This window comes from Lagenorhynchus albirostris, chromosome 1 (genome assembly GCF_949774975.1).
Source record: "Lagenorhynchus albirostris chromosome 1, mLagAlb1.1, whole genome shotgun sequence".
NCBI lineage: Eukaryota > Metazoa > Chordata > Mammalia > Artiodactyla > Delphinidae > Lagenorhynchus > Lagenorhynchus albirostris.
The window spans coordinates 155,918,389-155,939,682 of record NC_083095.1 but is presented as its reverse complement, the minus strand read 5'-3'; the positions used below and the strand labels follow the sequence as shown (position 1 = coordinate 155,939,682).

General features: G+C 37.9%; 1 protein-coding gene across 8 annotated transcripts in view; it reads right to left on the bottom strand.

The window, feature by feature from the left end:
• LARP4B (La ribonucleoprotein 4B) overlaps nucleotides 1-21,294 on the bottom strand; it is an 88,084-nt gene that overhangs the window by 54,164 nt on the left and 12,626 nt on the right. For 6 of the 8 annotated variants that reach the window (XR_009541894.1, XR_009541895.1, XM_060156495.1 and 3 more), the window contains exons 2-3: nucleotides 4,506-4,640; nucleotides 3,800-3,859 (exon numbers count right to left, since the gene is read on the bottom strand). Coding sequence is in view for 5 of the 8 variants with exons in the window: in XM_060156468.1 (XP_060012451.1) it covers nucleotides 3,800-3,859; nucleotides 4,506-4,640 (195 nt within the window). In the remaining 3 variants the exon portion in view is untranslated. Of the gene's footprint in view, nucleotides 1-3,799; nucleotides 3,860-4,505; nucleotides 4,641-5,594; nucleotides 5,691-21,294 lie in introns of those variants that run through there. The other 2 variants (XM_060156503.1, XM_060156523.1) reach the window with 2 other exon arrangements.

The window sequence follows — 21,294 nt, the reverse complement described above, 5'->3', positions numbered from 1 at the left end:
ATGGTATTGGGCACATAATAATAAGATATAATTTGTGACACCAGAAATGGGGGTGGGGAGTTAGAACTTTATAAGAGAAGAGTTTCTGCATGCTACTGAGGTTATTAAGTAGGCAACTTAAAATTTGATAGTTATAACTTCTGGATGTTATATGTAATCCCCATGGTACCACAAAGATATATATATGATATACACAAAGATAAGTTTTTAGGATGAATGACTAAATTATCAATTATGCCATGTTGATGTTAACAAAATTTCTTTTCAATTTAAATAAAGTATGACTTGCAGAGAACTATCAACGAGCTACATTACATAGTTCCTGCCCGAATGGGTCTTAAAACTCCCATGACAAAGCAAACACATTTGAAACATTTAAAAAATAACACAGAACATAATTTATTAAATAAATTTTAATCAAATATACATATAAGGAAGTAATACAGGTGACTATGAAAAAGATGAATCAGTGAAGCTAACAGTTATAACTGAGAATGCCCTTGAAAGACATAAAACTTCTAAGATGGGCAAAAATATTACAGAAGGAAAAAAAAGTATTAGAGTTGATTTTATTCTAAATGGCAGCTCAGTTACTTTTTAATTGTAATTTTTAATTTTAGGTAACTCAGTTACCTAATCCACATAAACAATAGTAGCTTTAATATTCTTTTCTGTGTAATAAAAACAATAAAAAAATCTATTTGTTTATTCCAGATTTACATCTCAGGGCCTAACCTCTCTAATCAGGTCCAACTGGCACTGATGACCCAATTCACTGCTCACTTAAATTTATACCAGGTGGATTTTCCCTCCACAAACCTTTCCTTCTCCAGTTTCTCCCATCTCGAAATAAATGAAACCACCATCCATTAAGTTGCTCAACTATCCTTGATTTACTTTTCCCTCACCCTACCCCCTAAATCCAATAAATGGTGCCATTGAATCCACCTCCAGAGTAAATCTGAAATCCATTCATTCTTAGTCTAAGCCACCATCATTTCTCACCTTACTTAACAGCTTTTTAATTTGGTTTCCATACTTCTATACTTGGCTCACTACAATACATTCTATTAATATAATAAGGTCAAAATAATGGTCAAAATAATCTTCTTAAAATATAAGTCATGCTATTCCCCACCTAAAATCCTCTAGCTCTATCCCAAATTAATTTCAACCACTTAGAGCCAATGCAAATAGTTCCCAAATGGTTGACAAGAGCGAGGTTTTGTCTCTCGTATTACTTTCTACTTGTTGTTACTCTTTCTAAAGGAAATAACAGATGCCAAAGAGGAAGTTCTCTTCTCGAGTTGGCTCTGAAGCCAGGTTGCCTAGGTTCAAATCCTGGACAGCTGAGCAATCTTGGGGAAATTACTTAAGCCTCTCTGGGTCTCAGTTTCCCCTAGCTAAGATCACTTTTTGGCTGATTGGCTAAACTTGTAAATAGTTACTACTCAATAAGGGTAGTATTTTATAGGGGGAGGGAGCAGGGAGCTGTATAATAAACAATTGGTATTACCAATGAATAAATGCAAACCTGCTCCTTAATTATCCAGACATTTATTTCGGGATCACTATGGCCATTCTCCTCCTACTTACACTGCATCCAACTTTGGGGGGAACACTAAACCTTAAAGAAAATGGTTCCTAAATTAGACTGCTAAGCACATTCACCTTCCAGTCATACAACTGCAGACCACTGAGGATCAGCACTCAGAGCCACCACACCAACTATGCTATCCACACACTTAGATTAGGTGCACCATGATAACGCTGGTTAGAAAAATGTTCAAAGCAATGTCATTTATAATAGCAGGAAAAGGAGAAACAAGTTAAGTAAATGTACCCAAAAACCCAACAGCTAAAGAAGTGACGGCAAATCAACATAAAGAAAATACTACAGGGCAAGTACAAGGGGATATACAGATGAAATCTGCTATGGGGGAAAACATGAGGTGAAATATATATATATTGATTACAACTTCATAAAAGTTGTAATGGATTTCTTTTATTTTCTATAAAATGCAAGTTTGTTTTAAAGTTTTAAAGAACATACATGTTGTGAGCCCAGACGGTCTCTTATGGTCCCTTCCAGCTCTAGTATTTAATGATCCTATGAAAACCTCAAGTGTGCAATACCTTGAAAAACTGATAAATAGTATATGCACGTTACAATATCAGGTGTCAGAGATGTGCTCTACCCAAGAGACTCCAGGGGTACTGGGTTGCAGGACTGGACCAAGAACTAGTCATATAATATTCTATTGTAGTACCTTGACCCTTTAAAATGACAAAGCATGTGTAGGCAGTACTAGTTGCAAATTATTTCGCCAGAGAAATGAAATATTGAATTCTGGCTAAAGTGTTACACTTCTTTTCCACATAGGTCTCTCTCAGTTATTTTCCACGAAGTAATTTTAAAAAGCAAGCAAAGAAACACCAAACCAAAACCCACCCATAGAATCCAAATATCTAGTTTTATGCCCTGAAATATGTTTTAAAGATGTTTGAATATTATATTGGACCGCAAATCAACCAAGAGGAAGAGGGAGATTTGATCTGAAAACAATTATTTTAATCCATCAATGATTTCTGTATAAGTCTTATATTTGGATTTTGAAGTACTTAAGATATTATAAAATTCACTTAAAAAATCAATGTAAAGTACAATATGCAAAAACCCTACATACATAATAGAATAACAACAATGAAACAAAGTAGTTTGGAGCGTATCCCTCATTTTTTAAAATTCTGCCTTACTAAAAATAGATCAACAGGGACTTCCCTGGTGGCGCAGTGGTTAAGAATCTGCCTGCCAATGCAGGGGACACAGGTTTGAGCCCTGGTCTAGGAAGATTTCACATGCTGCGGAGCAACTAAGTCCGCACCACAACTACTGAGCCTGTGCTCTAGAGCCCGTGAGCCACAACTACTGAGCCCACGTGCTACAACTAATGAAGCCCACGTGCCTGGAGCCTGTGCTCCACAACAAGAGAAGCTACCGCAGTGAGAAGCCCGCTCACCGCAACAAAGAGTAGCCCCCGCTCGCCACAACTAGAGAAAGCCTGCGTGCAGCAATGAAGACCCAATGCAGCCAAAAATAAATAAATAAATAAATAAATTTATTATTATTTTTTTTAAAAGATCAACAATCCAATCCCTGCCTTTAGTTTCTACATGAGCTGCTTATATTTTCGGGGTGTAGATGAGGTTGACTATAAATTTAGTAAGATTACTCTTAAAAATTTACTTTTACTTTAAAAAAAAGACTTACTTTTAAAATTTTGTAGGATTTATGAGATCACTTAGAGGACTGCCAAGCTAAATGCGCCTGACTCCAAATGCACCTGACATACGCAAATGCAAACGGTGTAAAGCAGGATTTAAAAACCAGTGGATCTCTATTTCCTTATTCTTTCATTAATCACAGCTAAAATGTGAAATCAATTTTCTTACTAAAAGCTTACTATCACTTTTGTGCTTTAAGGAACACAGGCTATTAAAACGTAAAGTTAATCATATACATACAATAGATGATCAGTGAACCATTAAAAACACTGTGAGGAATACATGAAATTAAATTAATACACATGGCACACTGCTGTCTGTAGAACTATACACATACACACACACACAAGCCAGAAAAGGATATACAGTACTGACATATAGTGTACCCAGGTGGTGGTTCCCCCCACTCTCTTTTTGGGGAACACTGACATTTTCTAATTTTTTTTATAATTAATATTTGTTGTTAGGCAATATCTGTGAGCCTCAGCTGTGATTAATCTCTGAACTGAATTACCTGACTCAAAGCTGGGATGGAGCTTGTCTGAGAAGTGGTTTGAGATATGGGACCATTCATCTGTAAAATTGAAAACACCAAACACACCATCACAACAGTGTAAAGAAACATATTTTCAAACCATAGTAATTTAGTAAAACAAAACCCACTGAGAAAAGCAAATTTTTACATGACAAAGAAATTCAATGAGATATTCAAAATGATGTAGGAGTCTTGAAATTTAAAATATTTTGAAATTTTGACTGAACACCATTAAGTAAAATTCCTTGTAGTTTCCACAGGGAAAATTAAGAAAACCTACTTTTCCCAATGTCATTTAGAAACTTTAAATATTATTGCTTGACATGATAAAATCTTACAATAAACAAATGCACTAAAAATTAAAAACTTACATAATTCTAATTAACTCTTTAAATAAATACCACTACAATGACTATAATGTTATTAAACTATTTACAAATCACTGCATTTTTCTTGGTGATTTTAAATCCAAAGCTTTAAGTATTCAGAGCTATAAATGACATCTGTTTTCTCTATCACTTTGAAACTGCTAATTTCCTCTACTAAGCAACCCCTAAATTTACTCAGAATATAACACCTATATTTCAGCATGAGATATGCTAGTGTTCCAAGTGTACTGTAGGATCTGTTATCAGAAGAGAAGAGAGGTACACCAGGCCAGTGTTGGCCTTGGATGCCCACTCACCAGATGAGCGCTGTCTTTGCCTTCCTGGACTCGCTGGCCCTGAGGTTCAGCCACGACCTTAGCGTCCTGATCAGAAGTCATGAGCTGTTTACTTTGTGGCTCCACTGGGAGAAGTTTAATGCTAGCCGTAGGATACTGTAAAACAAGAGACAGTAAATTGGTAACTTGAGGTGCAGAGTGTAATTAATTCTAAAATGATATTACTAAGCAGTTTTAAAATCTTCAAGTTTTCCAGGACATATGTTTATCCCTCTGGAGTCTAAGTAGTTTAAAGAAATTTGCCCATAATTTCCACCTTACGCACCCAAGAAATAATACTTGTTTTTTAATAAGTTTCTTCTTCACACTGATTTGGTAACCATGATAATATCCTAAGACTTAGAAACTAAATGCTAACATATCCAAGCCCACTCATGTTCAGAAAGTTATTTTTTAAAAACAGGAAATTACAAAATTAATAGAACTCCAATTTGGGATTGATGAATCCCAAATACACACACACACACACACACACACACACACACACACACACACACACACACACACACACACACACACACACACACACACACACACACACACACACACACACACACACACACACACACACACACACACACGGTTTTTGACCAGCCCCATTAATTTCATTCTGTTCCAGGAAAACAGCTGTCAGGAGAAATAAACAATAATTCATTTAAAAGAAATCCCTTCGCAATTTCTGAACCAAAGAAACCAAAAACAGTCTAAACAGGGCACAAGTATGCAAAGCAGCCTCTGCAAAGCATTCACTCAGCTCAGAAGCTGGACACTGAACTTCACATACAGTATCTCATTTGATTTTCCCAAATGGCTTATGAAGTAACTCTGGCTCAGAAGGGATAATAGTTTGCATTTCATATTATGAGTATCAGAACCAAGATTCTCAGACATCCAGGTGTAGCTTCAGGCACTCCCTCTCTTCACTGTAAACTACACTGCTTCACAAGATAAAGAAGTTGATTTAACCCAGATTTTTCAGGCTGCTTCTGAAAACACATAGTATCCAAGTGGCAGATAAAGAAATTTAAAAGCTAACTGTTCTTGTCTCACCAGGTAACCATGTAGGGTTTTTTTTTGCGGTACGCGGGCCTCTCACTGCTGTGGCCTCTCCCGCTGCGGAGCACAGGCTCTGGACTCGCAGGCTCAGCGGCCATGGCTCGCACACGGGCCCAGCCGCTCCGCAGCATGTGGGATCTTCCCGGACCGGGGCACGAACCCGTGTCCCCTGCATCGGCAGGCGGACTCTCAACCACTGCACCACCAGGGAAGCCCACCATGTAGGTTTTTAGTTTCTATTATGGCACTCCTTATTCTCAATAACCTGCTTGTGATAAATTCTCAAAACCCTTGATAATAGTCTGATGGTCAAAGGTGATCTCATCCTTTGTCAAATGTATAATATCATCAACCACAAAAGCACAAAATCACTGAAATGCTATAAGACACGTTTGGAAATGTAAACTACTAACAGAGGAGAAATGCTTGAAACAAATTAAATCAGTTTCACAGAGATCAATGTTTTCCACAATGTAGGATGAATGACAAATATGTTAAACTGTAATTATCAGCAATGTGTTAAATTGTAAAATCCTGAAAATATAGATTGGTACCCAGACTGACAGTCACAGAATGGGGTGTAGATGCATTTTACCACTATTAACTTGATTTTTAAGATTACCAAAGGAAAAAAAGTTTGGTTGAAAACAAGATATGATACCCAAAAGAGAAAAAAAATCAATAGTCCTTTATTATATATACTACCTATATTTTTTCAGACAGTCAGAAATTATGTACCTTATAATAGAAACAGCATCACTACCAGATAGGAAGTAGTCTTGCAAAACAAACAACAAACCCAGGACGTGATCTTATTACAAACTTATAGCAAGCACAAGCACAGAGGAATGCCAAGGGGTTCAGCGAAGCTCGCAATTCCTGGATGAGTACCCTTGGCTTCTTCAACACAAAAGGAGACAAGATACACATACTGGCCAAACTATGGCTTTATTTTGTTTATATGGCTTTATCTGATGCAAATAAACTGAAACCAAAGACAATCAGGGAAGCAATAGTGATGGGATATTTGACAGTATTAAAGAATTCCTGTATTTTCTTAGATGTCATGATATTGTGGTTATGTTTAATAATAATAATAAAAGTGAGCCTACCTTTCAGAGCTGCATATTTAAATACAGGGGAAACACCATGATGTGGGGCAGAGACATGGGGGTTCACAACTGTTCTTCCCAGAAGAGGTGAATGAGGGTTCATGATTCGACCCCATCTACTTTTGTATGTTTGAAATGTTGTATAATAAAAGGTTAAAAAGGTAGCCATGGCAGTAGCTTGTATAACAGAACAGTGGTCCTGATCTGACCCATGCATCCTATCTATAAACAAGTAATCTTTACATCACACGACTATATCTCTTTATTACTGACCTGACACACGTTTTTTTTTTTAAAAAAGTCCAACAACTGGAAAAGTTGCCAGAAAAAAACCATAATTCAAAAAGACACATGCACCCTAATGCTAACTGCAGCACTATTTACAATAACTAGGTCATGGAAGCAACCTAAATGCCCATCGACAGACGAATGAATAAAGAAGATGTGGTACACATATACGATGGAATATTACTCAGCCATAAAAAGGAACGAAACTGGGTCATTTGTAGAGATGTGGATGGACCTAGAGACGGTCATACAGAGTGAACTAAGTCAGAAAGAGAAAAACAAATATCGTATATTAACATATATATGTGGAATCTAGAAAAATGGTACAGATGAACCAGTGTGCAAGGCAGAAGTAGAGACAAAGATGTAGAGAACAAACGTATGGACACCAAGGGGGGAAGCAGGGAGTGGTGGTGGGGTGGAGGTGGGATGAATTGGGAGATCAGGATTGACATATATACACTAATATGTATAAAACAGATAACTAATAAGAAAAAAAAAAGTCCAACAACTGGAAAAGTTGCCAACAGAAGGGGTTACTGATATGCACCTCATTAAGCAAGCTGTACAGAGATACACAGCATTAAAATTTGCATTAAAATTAACCTTATTATCAAATATCTGAATCTGAAATAAGACTAAGAGTATGATGAGTATGATGATGAATATGAGTATGATTGACAACAGTTCCAATAAATAACAAAATAACTTTTTCATTACTTGTTCAAGAAACCAAAACTATTTTAAGACTTACCACTATACAAACTATTGTTTCTTGGCATAAAAGTAGGTCTCTAGGTTGTGAAGACAAATAGGCAAGGGGGGAATAGATCTACTGTCAAAGCAAAATATTTCCTGGCATAAGACCTAGTAATGTGACAACCTGATAGTGGTCAGAGGCAGCTTTCACAAAGCTTTAACGAGCTGAACAAAAGGAGTCATTTTCCTGATTTGATTTCATTTTCTCTTTACATGAAAAAACAAAGAGATGAAATCAGAGGGCCCACCTGCCTACTTAGTGGTCTTTCTGCTAGCAGACCTGGTTAATTCCATCTGTCAAAGCTCCACCTCAAAAAGTTTTATTAACCTTATTAACTACTTGGGAGAGTATAGTTCTCTTAGTTCTGTTTCTGAACAATTCTTTTCACATATACCTGAAATGTTTGTTTCATAATTAAATATTTATTTAGGTCTTTTGGGACAAAGAAATCCTTAAAAAAATATAAATCAGTTTCAAATAAACATAACTGTATATCAAGGTGGCATAAATATCCAGAGAAGAATTATTCTAAGTGATATTAAAAGATAGTATTTGCACACAAAATCCTAAAAACTCACCAAGAAATCTTAAAATGCACCCAGTAGGCTTGTTCTTTGGGGTAAATGTTGGTATTATTTTGAAACTATTTTACATATTATATACACACATACACACACTGTAATACGATAAGGTAAATAAGAATTACATTAATATTAAGTATTCATTTTTAGTATAAAAGGAAATACAAACATCAAATCAAATAAGCTAGGTAAGATCTACATAATCTTTTTTTATTTATTGTAAATGTAACTTTTTAAACTACAGTTGGCCCTTGAACCACGGGGGTTGAGGTGTGTGGGTTCACTTATATGCAGACTTTTTTCAATAAAAAATACCAGAGGACTACACGATCTGGATCTGTGGTTGGTTGAATCCAGAATGCAGAACCAAGGATACCAGGGTACAAAACTGTGGATATGGAGGGCTGCATGCCAAGTTACATGCTGGTTTTCGACTGCATGGGAGTCAGCACCCCTAACTCCTACGTTGTTCAAGGGTCAACTGTATAGATTTTCTTTGGCTTTCACTAGTTTTTCTACTAGTATCCTCCTTCTACACCAGAACCCACTCTAGGATCCCACACGGCACTGAGCTGTCACTTCTCTCCAGTCTCCTCCAACCTGTGACAGCCCCTCAGTTTTGCCTCCTCATTCAGCCACACTTTTGCAGAACGTTGCTCAATTTGAGATGAACCTGGCACACCTTATCATGACAGCAAGTAAGTGCTCCAAGACTCCTGTGGTCACATCACAGGAGCAACAGGAAAGGAAGGGAGGGGCTCCAGATGGCCAAAGACAGAGAATGTGAGGGGCACAAAGAAAGAATGGAAACAAACATATAAAAATCCACAACAGTTCAAACACCACCACTATACTAGTCACTTCTGGACGCTGTTATGATACCAACTTCTTTTTCTGAAGATTACTCTAGGAAACAAGCATCAGCCTGCCTTTCCTGGATGACTATTTCAGCAAAACCAAAGATCAGGGCACACAGTTCACTATACAGGAACCACAATTAAAAACTCATAGTGAATAACAGCATTAGAAAATCAAAATGTTGCAACATCTAATGAAATGATGGTTGATGTCTGCTAAAACTAGGGGAAGAGCTGATGGGGAACTTATAATGATTGGCTCAGAGGGACTGAAGCTACTTTTCAATCTTATCACTAACGTGCAACAAGTAGGTATCACACTCTTAATGGGACGAAGAGTATCAGATCTATGAAGTATTCTTGCCAAAAAAAAAAAGAACCTGTATTCAATCAAACCTCTATATCCAACTCCCAATTTCAAGGAAATTCTGGGAACACTATGTGTTAAATAACACCAACACAAAGCCACTAGCTAAACCCAAAACGTGGGGCATACTACAAACAGATGCCCTCATTTCTACAGCAAATCTACGACATGAAAAAAAAAAAGGGAGACTTTTATTGCTACAAAATACAAAAGCTTTAACCAAAATAACCTTATGTAATGTGAGAACTGTATCTGGATCCAGATTTGAATAAATTAAGTTAAAATGACATTTTTCACAGGAATAATTGAACGCTGCCTAGCTGATAAAAGGTGATTATTAATTTTGTTGAGTGCAATGAAGGTGCTATGGCTGTTTACTCTTAAATGTCTTATTTTTAAGAGACATAAACTAAAAGACCACAGATGAAATTACACATCTGGAATTTGCTTTGAAATATGCTAATAACTTTTTTGTAAGTTTAAGGAAAGAGAAGAAACAGAAATACAAGAATGCAGCAAGTTAATGGTAGCTGAAACTAGGTGATGGGTACAGTACGTGGAGGACTGCTATAATGTCCTCCCTACTTGTGTAGTTAAAATTTCCATAATAAAAATCAAAAATAAAACTCTAACTAGGATATAGTATAAATACACATCCAAAACTTCCCATACTTACTTCTATTTAAAATTTGTACTAATGAAACAATTCAAAAATATGTAAACCATTTTATAAAAAATGTTCATGGAAGCTTTAGTCAAAAAAGGGGAAATAAAAACTACAGAAAAGCAAAAAAAAAGCAATATATTACAAGTATTAAAAAATATTCACAAAGATTACATAAAGTAAAAAAGCAAGATATAAAACTGTGGACAGTATAATTACAACTATGTTTTTAAAATTCACAGAGCTTTGTGAATATTTAAAAATTAAACAAATGAAACTAGAAGGAAAGGACACCAGATGAGTAACAATGTGTGATTAAGATTAAAACTCAAGGATCATGTTCCACTTTGTTTCATTCCTGTAGGCTCAATTTTTTGGAATAATTTATTATTTATATATCACACATACTTAATAAAACTCACCGGCTGGCTGATTCCACGTTGACAAACCACCCACCTAATCCTTCAGGGTTGAGAAAAGTCTCTCCTGCAGAAAGAGCAGGTACTGACCCAGCTGTCTGTCAATATGGGTAATAAAACTGTCATTCAGTTATCACGACATTTTCTCATGAAGTTATACTATCAGTCTTGTTCTCTGAGACAGGGGGTCTCAAAGTGTGGTCTGGGCTCCATCAGGGGTCCCAAAGGCCCTTTCTGGGGCAACGAGGTTGAAACGAATGCTGACATGTCTTTTTCACCCTCATTCTCTCCTCACAGAAGCTCAGTGGAGTTCTGGTGTAAGATCAAAGTTCAAGGTTACATGAAAAGACTATTAAAAACTCACCTACCCAAACTGAAAGCATTTCCACTAAGATCAGGAACAAGACAACGCTGCCCACACTCACCACTCTTATTCAACATAGTTTTGGAAGTTTTAGCCATAGCATTCAGAGAAGAAAAGGAAATAAAAGGAATACAAATTGGAAAAGAAGAAGTAAAGCTGTCACTGTTTGCAGATGACATGATACTATACATAGGGAATCCTAAAGATGCTATCAGAAAACTACTAGAGCTAATCAATGAATTTGGTAAAGTAGCAGGATACAAAATTAATGCACAGAAATCTCTGGCATTCCTATACACTAATGATGAAAAATCTGAAAGTGAAATCAAGAAAACACTCCCATTTACCACTGCAACAAAAAGAATAAAATATCTAGGAATAAACCTACCTAAGGAGACAAAAGACCTGTATGCAGAAAATTATAAGACACTGATGAAAGAAATTAAAGATGATACAAATAGATGGAGAGATATACCATGTTCTTGGATTGGAAGAATCAATATTGTGAAAATGACTCTACTACCCAAAGCAATCTACAGATTCAATGCAATCCCTATCAAACTACCACTGGCATTTTTCACAGAACTAGAACAAAAAATTTCACAATTCGTATGGAAACACAAAAGACCCCGAATAGCCAAAGCAATCTTGAGAACAAAAAACGGAGCTGGAGGAATCAGGCTCCCTGACTTCAGACTATACTACAAAGCTACAGTAATCAAGATAGTATGGTACTGGCACAAAAACAGAAAGATACATCAATGGAACAGGATAGAAAGCCCAGAGATAAACCCACGCACATATGGTCACCTTATCTTTGATAAAGGAGGCAGGATGTACAGTGGAGAAAGAACAGCCTCTTCAATAAGTGGTGCTGGGAAAACTGGACAGGTACATGTAAAAGTATGAGATTAGATCACTCCCTAACACCATACACAAAAATAAGCTCAAAATGGATTAAAGACCTAAATGTAAGGCCAGAAACTATCAAACTCTTAGAGGAAAACATAGGCAGAACACTCTATGACATAAATCACAGCAAGATCCTTTTTGACCCACTTCCTAGAGAAATGGAAATAAAAAACAAAAATAAACAAATGGGACCTAATGAAACTTCAAAGCTTTTGCACAGCAAAGGAAACCATAAACAAGACGAAAAGAAAACCCTCAGAATGGGAGAAAATATTTGCAAATGAAGTAACTGACAAAGGATTCATCTCCAAAATTTATAAGCAGCTCATGCAGCTCAGTAACAAAAAAACAAACAACCCAATCCAAAAATGGGCAGAAGACCTAAATAGACATTTCTCCAAAGAAGATATACAGACTGCCAACAAACACATGAAAGAATGCTCAACATCATTAATCATTAGAGAAATGCAAATCAAAACTACAATGATATATCATCTCACACCAGTCAGAATGGCTATCATCAAAAAATCTAGAAACAATAAATGCTGGAGAGGGTGTGGAGAAAAGGGAACACTCTTGCACTGCTGGTGGGAATGTGAATTGGTACAGCCACTATGGAGAACATTATGGAGGTTCCTTAAAAAACTACAAATAGAACTACCATATGACCCAGCAATCCCACTACTGGGCATATACCCTGAGAAAACCATAATTCAAAAAGAGTCATGTACCAAAATGTTCATTGCAGCTCTATTTACAATAGCACGGAGATGGAAACAACCTAAGTGTCCATCATCAGATGAATGTATAAAGAAGATGTGGCACATATATACAATGGAATATTACTCAGCCATAAAAAGAAACGAAATTGAGCTATTTGTAGTGAGGTGGATGGACCTAGAGTCTATCATACAGAGTGAAGTAAGTCAGAAAGAGAAAGACAAATACCGTATGCTAACACATATATATGGAATTTAAGGAAAAAAAAAGTCATGAAGAACCTAGGGGTAAGACAGGAATAAAGACACAGGCCTATTAGAGAATGGACTTGAGGATATGGGGAGGGGGAAGGGTAAGCTGTGACAAAGCAAGAGAGAGGCATGGACATATATACACTACCAAACGTCCGGTAGATAGCTAGTGGGAAGCAGCCGCATAGCACAGGGAGATCAGCTTGGTGCTTTGTGACCGCCTGGAGGGGTGGGATAGGGAGGGTGAGAGGGAGGGAGACGCAAGAGGGAAGAGATATGGGAACGTATGTATATGATTCACTTTGTTATAAAGCAGAAACTAACAGATTCACTTTGTTATAAAGCAGAAACTAACACACCACTGTAAAGCAATTATACTCCAATAAACATGTAAAAAAAAAAAAAAAAAAAAACTCACCTTCCCAACCACATATTTGTGTAAGGCCAGGTTTTCCCTCTTACACTTCAACCAAAATAACCCATCACTAACAGAGCAAATGCAGAAGCAGATGAGATTACAGCCGAGATTCTATTAAATCAGACATTAAAGAGATTCACAAAAACAGAAAATGATGCCACTTTCCTCATTAAATTACTTTTTGTTTTTGGAAAAGACTGCTGTTTTTTCACAGGCAATGTTATTTATATTACATGCAAGGAGTTTGTTATTTTTAAAGAAAAATACATTTTTAAAATTTTGAAGTCCTAATTTTTAATATAAATATAGATGGAAATAAGTCATGTAAAGAAAAGCTCTTAGGGACCTTCAATGTTTAAAAGTGTAATGAGGTCCTGAGCCCACAAGGTTTGAGAACCACTGATAAAAGACATAACTAGTTCTCATGGACAAGTGCCTGGTGTTCATGGATGGGATGACATGCTACTCTTATGGCCAACACTCCCCAAATCAATCCACAGAATCAATGCAATCCCTATCAAAATCCCACCTGCCTTTTTTGCAGAGACTGATGAACTGATCCTAAAATTCCTATGGAAATGCAAGGGATGCACGATAGCCAAAACAATCTTGGAAAGAACATAGTTGGAGGGACTTCCCTGGTGGCACAGCGGTTGAGACTCCATGCTCCCGATGTAGGGGTCTGGGTTCGATCCCTGGTCAGGGAACTAGATCCCACATGTGTACCGATACCAATCCCGAGAGTTCCCATGCTGCAACTAAGGAGCCAGCGAGCTGCAGCTAAGAAGCCCACAAGCTGCAACTGAGGAGCCTGACCTGCTGCAACTAAGACCCGGTGCAACCACATAAATTAAAAAAAAAAAAAAAAAAGAACAAAGTTGGAAGACTGATACTTCCTGATTTCAAAAGTTACTACAAAGCTATAAAAATCAAAACAGTATGGTGCTGGCCAAAAGACAGACATACAGATCAATGGAACAGAATTAAGAATCCAGAAATAAACCCTTATATTTATGGGCAACTGAGTTTCGAAAGAGTGCCATGACCATTCAATGGGGAAAAAATACTCCTTTCAACAAATGACTCTGGGACAACTGACTGTCCACATGCAAAAGGATGGAGCTGGACCTCTAAACTTACTCTCTCTATAAAAATTAACTCAAAATGAAGCAAACACCTGCCTATAAGAGTTAAAACTATAAAACTCAGAAGAAAATAGAGTGAAGCTTCATGAGCATGGGCTAGGCAATGGCTTCTTAGCTGGGACACCAAAAGCAGAAACAACAAAAGAAAAAATAAACTGGTCTTCATCAAAATTTAAAACTTCTGTGCTTCAAAGCACACCATCAAGAAAGTGAAAAGATAATATGGAGAACGGGAGAAAATATTTGCAAGTTATATATCTCATAAGGGACACATATCTAGAATAAAGAATTCCCAAAACTGAGACACAAATAAGTTAAAAATGGGCAGAGTCTGAATTGACATTTCCCCAAAGAAGATATACAAATGGCCAATAAGCAGGTGAAAAGATGCTTAACATCATTAATCATTAGGGAAATGCAAATTGAAACATGAGATACCACTCTACACTCACTGGGGTGGCTACAATCAAAATGACAAAAAAAAAAGCGCTGACAAGGATGTGCAGAAATGAGAATCTTCATACATTGCTGGTGGGAATTTAAAAGGGTACAGCCACTTTGGTAAGCAGCTTCAAAATGTTAAACAAAGAGTTACCATTATGACTCAGCAATTGCATCCCTAGGTATACACCCAAGAGAACTGAAAACATATTTCCCCACCACAACTTGTACATAAATATTCATAGCAACATTATTTATAATAGCCAAAAAGTGGAAACAACCCAAATAGTAAACAATTAGAGGTTAAGAGCCTTATTTTCAAACACATGCCTGGCGCACTTCAATAGGTTTTCAAATAATAAGGACAGAGAATTTGATAATTTCTAAAACAGTCAAAATAAAGATATCATTCTCGGGACTTCCCTGGTGGCGCACTGGTTAAGAATCCGCCTGCCAATGCAGGGGACACGGGTTCGATCCCTTGTCTGGGAAGATTCCACATGTCCCGGAGCAACTAAGCCCGTGCACCACAATTACGGACCCTGCGCTCTAGAGCCCACGAGCCACAACTACTGAGCCCGCGTGCTGCAACTGCTGAAGCCCGTGCGCCTAGAGCCTGCGCTCAGCAACAAGACAAGCCACTGTAATCAGAAGCCCGTGTGTCACAACGAAGAGTAGTCCCGGCTTGCCTCAACTAAAGAAAGCCCATGCAGAGCAACAAAGACCCAACACAGCCAAAAAAAAAAAAAAAGATATCATTCTCCTAAAACAGCATGAAATTCTTTTTCTTAGTACAAAAAGGTAACATGGAAACATGGATGATTTGTCTCTAGATTAGAATCAGCATCTGGATCTCTGTTGTGCAACGATTATTCTAAGTACTTTACATAGTACTAAATTAACCTTAATTCTGTTAGGTCTCACGGCCACCTAGCAGACTGGGAAACTGAGTTCAGAGGACACGCAGTCAAGGCCACAAGGCTAGTAGGTCCAGTGAGCTGGGTCACAGGCACCTGTGCAGGTAGCTCACCCTGTCAGTCCACACTAATGGGCACACGCCCCACTGTGACGGGGCCTCAGACGTACCTATAGTTTCCTTAGCTGCTCTTCGTTCCTTCTTCCCTTTTATGGTAATATTCATTTTCTACCAATGTGCAGATTATGATTTTGGCACTTAAAATAAGCGGTTTAAAAAAAAGAAAAAACATGGTGCCTAAATATAAGCCAAATACTTCATCTTTCTTTACAACAAAAAGTGATCTGATTCAATGTCAGAATAAAAAGTAGAGTGTGGAGAGATGATACACTGCACCTTCCTGGGGAATTTTCAAGGGTAGAGACAATTTTTGCTTTATGAGTTGACCTTAAAAGGTACACATTTCACATAAGACAACTCTCCACTATATGGGTGCCAAATACAAAGCCTCTTTTCTGAATCTAAAAACATTCTGAAGTAGGAAGTCTGGACAGACTTCCCCCCACGCTCTGTATTCACTGAACCCTTGAATACTTCCAGACCTTTCTTTGCATTCTGTTCTCCTGGCCTGGAACGCTCCTCCCTCCTTCCTGAAGGCAACCTTAGATTCCCCTTCTCATTCCCTTCCTCACGCACCACAGCCTCTCTGCTCTTTACAGCAGTGACCATACATGTACCTCTCCCTTACCATCCTTAGTTTCTCAAAGGTATCCATGTGCTTCTTCTTAGTATGTATAGGACACAACAGGAAAATATATCCCACCAGTGATATATTACAATTTACCCCAAAGAGCTTCGTTTTGTCAGTAACACTCAAATACATATGGTTTTACTATCCCGTTGCCTAAATACTCTTTCTGCATCTGCAGCCACATATGCTAAGGTCTCTTCTAACGCCTAATAACTGTGTGTGATCAAGAGCAATGAGTTAAGGAACACAGCACAAGCAGAGGAGATGGACGATCCACGATGCTATCACACAGACATATGTTCTAAGAACTCCAGCCTAACAACTGGAATCATTTTACAAAAAAACAGTAAATATTCAACTAGAAAAGTAAACACAATTTTATCTATATATGAAAAATGGATTATTAGTAACTTCAGAGGTTGTCTTAATTAAGTAGTGTGTGACCCCTTTGACAATCAATTAGAAAAGTTAAAATCTGTTACTTTCAATGTCTAACCATACTTTTTAGAAAGACAGTTTACCTCCCAGACATGTGAAACTAAATAATCTCATTAGAAAAAGACAAAAATGGTCAAAGAAGCTAAATCAAATCATCAAAGCACAATTCTAGCATTTTGGGACTGTAAGGATGTGTGTTAAGAATTGTACCTTAAATATTTTATGAACTCAATATGCCCAACTCTAGATAAAGAGGTGTAAGAAAATCAAACACCACAATGGGAATGACAGTTATCAAATACTTGTCTCCTACTGCCGGCTGGGCTGTACTGTTTACCTCACAGCTGTCTGCATCACCCTACAGTATCTGAAGTGCATATTCCTGTCTCACAGCAGAATAATTCATATTGGGGCAGATCAGCTTATGCACCTTCCACAGCACCTTACACAGATTATATCCTCAACTGAATCTGTAGGCCTGAATAGCGGGAACATTTACAGAGCAATAGACGGCTGTCGCCAGGAAAGCTGTTACTCTAGCTCTTTTGCTTTTTAAGATTCAATATCTCTATGACAGTCCATTCTTTCCACTGAGTCTTCCTACAGTGATGATGAATGAAAAGAGCAATCCAATCTCAGTGGAGTAGTTGTTTAATTACGCTTTCAAACTGGCACCCAGTATGGAAATACGTATTCCTAAGCAGATGCTGCCAATAAACTGATATTAATTTTTAAAATTAATACCTGTTTTAATTTAAGCATACCTGTGCTTCTACTGAAAAAGACAGTAGGAGGAAAAGGTAACTCTTTTTCATAGTTTGATCTGGTTCTGCTCCTAGGGAGGGCATAAAATCAAACACAACATGCAAAAACTTATTTCTTAGCCAAACAGGAATGGGAAAGTATCTACATGACACATATACCATAAAAATTACATTATAATTTTTTTCTACTAATTGCTTCCAATTTAGATCTTTACTAGATAATTCCACACAAAAAAGTGAAAAAGGTCCCTTGCAGCTTTAAGACTTATAATTGGTTTATGACATATTATCTTGCCCTGGAGAAGACAAATATTTGAGAAGATTATTTTACTAGGTTATAAGGAACCCTAAATAAACTATTATTTGAAACAAGTAAAGCAATATGAAAAAGATTTTAAAATCCTTCTCTTACTTTGCAAGTGGTCGTAATGGCTGTTTTGTAAAATTTTGGTAAATGTGAGTGCAAAGGTAAAGCAGAGAATCACATCCTTAGAGATATAGCCTTTCTGCCCTCAAAGTATAACCTCTTGCTCTTATCATGAGTTGCTCCTTTTCCAACAGAAGAGCATCTCCTGAAACAGCCACATATTTTTTCACCAGTGCAAGCTTTGCTAATTGACACATCTTTCTGGACACGACCAGGAAGTGCCAGGGCCAACCTGGCAGCCTGCACAGGACACAAGGCAGCACGTCCACACCACTCAGCCTAATGTGGAATGAGTACATATGCCAAGAAATACTTTTATTTTAACAAAGATATTCAATTTCATAGTTCGAAAGCTAATGGTCCTGAGTCCAGCCTGTTTAGAATGTATTCTGACCTCCATTCATCTGTTTATCAGCATTTTTTCAGTAAGAACTACTTCCCAGGTTGAAAGTGAGGGCCCCCCCACGTGCCAGGTGCACAGGGTCTGGCCAGCAGTCTGCCAGGCTGAGAGCCCCCCTATACCTCTCCTGCCTCACTCAGGCCCCCTCACTTCCACCCCCAAGTCCTTCTCACATCAGTCTGCTCACCTGCTGCAAAGGCCCTTCCAGCATGAGCGCCTGCGCCTCTTATTCATGTGTCTCTGTTCTCAGACACACACTAACCTTGCTGATAGAAAGCTGAACGTGTCTATAGTCCAGAGCAGGAAAAAACAATCACTGCTGACCTTTCATGCATAATATCACCCTTTGGACAAAGAGCAGAACTGCTTCATTCAGTATCTTTCATAATTTATTTTTACCTTAGGGGACTGAGCATATATAGGTTTTTTTTCCCTAAACTATACAGCTTTGTTACTTTCATTTTGAACATGTGATCACTTTCTTGAGATTATTGAAACTCTCCACAAAAATCACTTTCTCTTATTTACATTTGAAAACAAAAAATGCTGATAGCCAAATATACCAATAGTATACACCTGTACCTAAAGTTTGAACCAATACCACAAAAGTGTCTTTCAAGAGACCCAGAAGCCCTCTTCAAAAATAAACTCTAGACAGTACATTTCTTCAACTCTTTTTATGGGAAAAAGTCTCTATTCACCTCACCCTTTTAATGAATCTTGCATTTTTTCAAGGACTACCTATCACGTTCTATTGTGCTTTCCAATTTATAATCACATAACTACAGTTTTTCAGTTGATAGAGCACAATACTCTTTAACCTGAAGAGGAAGACGGGTGGGGGGTGGTGAGCAAACTTAGAACTCAACATTTTAAAGAATGACAGAACGTCAGAGCTGGAAACATCTTAGAGCTGCTTTAACCCTGTGCTGCTCAAACTGGGACATGTTTATTATTCCTAGGAGGGCGCCACAAAACCAGAACTAGAGGTGGCACGATTGTTCGAAGTTCTGGAACCATATACAAATTCAGTGATTTAAAAAAACTGTACACCTGATACTGACAGAATATTTTCACTTCTTCATCCTGTAACAGACCAATTTCTTAAAGTACTATCAACATGTAATTTTCAAGTATGTTAAATTAAAAGAAAAGCTTTGGGGCTTCCCTGGTGGCGCAGTGGCTGAGAGTTCGCCTGCCGATGCAGGGGACACGGGTTCGTGCTCTGGTCCGGGAAGATCCCACATGCCGCAGAGCGGCTGGGCCCGTGAGCCATGGCCGCTGAGCCTGCGCGTCGGGAGCTGTGCTCCGCAACGGGAGACGCCACAACAGTGAGAGGCCCGCGTACCGCAAAAAAAAAAAAGAAAAGCTTTGCTGTGGGGAAAAGGTACTTCTGATCTACATTAATCAACTAAGCAATAAACCAAAACAAAGCAAGAACATCTTGAATATGTAATGTTTCTCCAAAGGAAGGACAATGAAATTCCCACAGGGTCTGCAGAGCTCCAAAGCAGTAAATAGCTGTATTTGATGCAACAGATGGCCGTAATAAATAGCGCAACCTATCTTCCTCAAGCCCCATGTACAGCCCTATGGGTCTTCCCTAAAATCTTGTTACCTGACATGCAAATCATCTTCCTTAAAAATTAAAAGCCACTTAACAGCTTTATAAGTAGCGATAAAATATGACTTATTTCAAGATCTACGTTAATGTGCATCTTTCCTTTCCTGAATTTAGTATTTCTAATAGACCTATATTTCTTAGCACTTTGGTGAAAGGGAAATATTCCATAACAACTATAATCTTATATAGCTCTTGAAAACTAGACCTCAAAAGTCGAGGCAAGGAACCCAAATACATACAACCTGCATCTAAGACAACTTTTAAAAACTTCATGAAAATGAATGAGTTTTTCTCTGCAGTTTCTATATCAGAGAAGGTTTAGAGAAAAAACTACCTGTTAATTGTAAGAGCGCTGGTCATTTATCTGTGGTCTGGATCCCATTCCCTTCTCTTTTCCTATATCTTCAACCTCTTCCTCCTGTCCCTGTCTAAACATGCCCAGCCCGTGCTGTCTCCAAAGGCAGAGCACAAGGGAGGGAGAGTGGAGACAAGAGAAGCAGAACAAAACCAAGTGACTGGGGGGGTCCTGGACCAGATGCAGCCTCTCCAAGGACACTGTTCCTTCCAAGACGGCCACTCGCCTGCCTGACACTAGATGGACCAGAAGGCGGCCTCTGCAAGCGCTCTCTTCCTCATGTGCCTGCTTTTCTGCTCCTCCTCTCTGACCCTCCCTGGATGCTCTCTCAACCTATGTGACAGGAAGTAACTGTATAGTAAGGGAGGCGATTCTGAAACCTGATACATGAATCCTGAGCCACCTGAACTTGTATATACTCATCACTTGGGCCTTTTTCTTAGACTGAGTTAGTCTATTGGACGTTCTTTTATTTCTTTCTCACCTAAACCACATCCTAATGAATCACCTAAGACTTTCACTTGTTTCCTTAAAGTACAACTTAGATACTTAAAAAATAATCTGAATGGTGCAATGCTTCTAGAATAATTATTCCCCAATTTTTTATAGTTGTCATATCCATCTACCTAATTTAATAGCAGTTTTGGTGATTTGTTTTTATTGAGACACTCCAAAGTTTTCAAATTAGTTTTCCTATGATAACTGTTTTGTACTATTTTT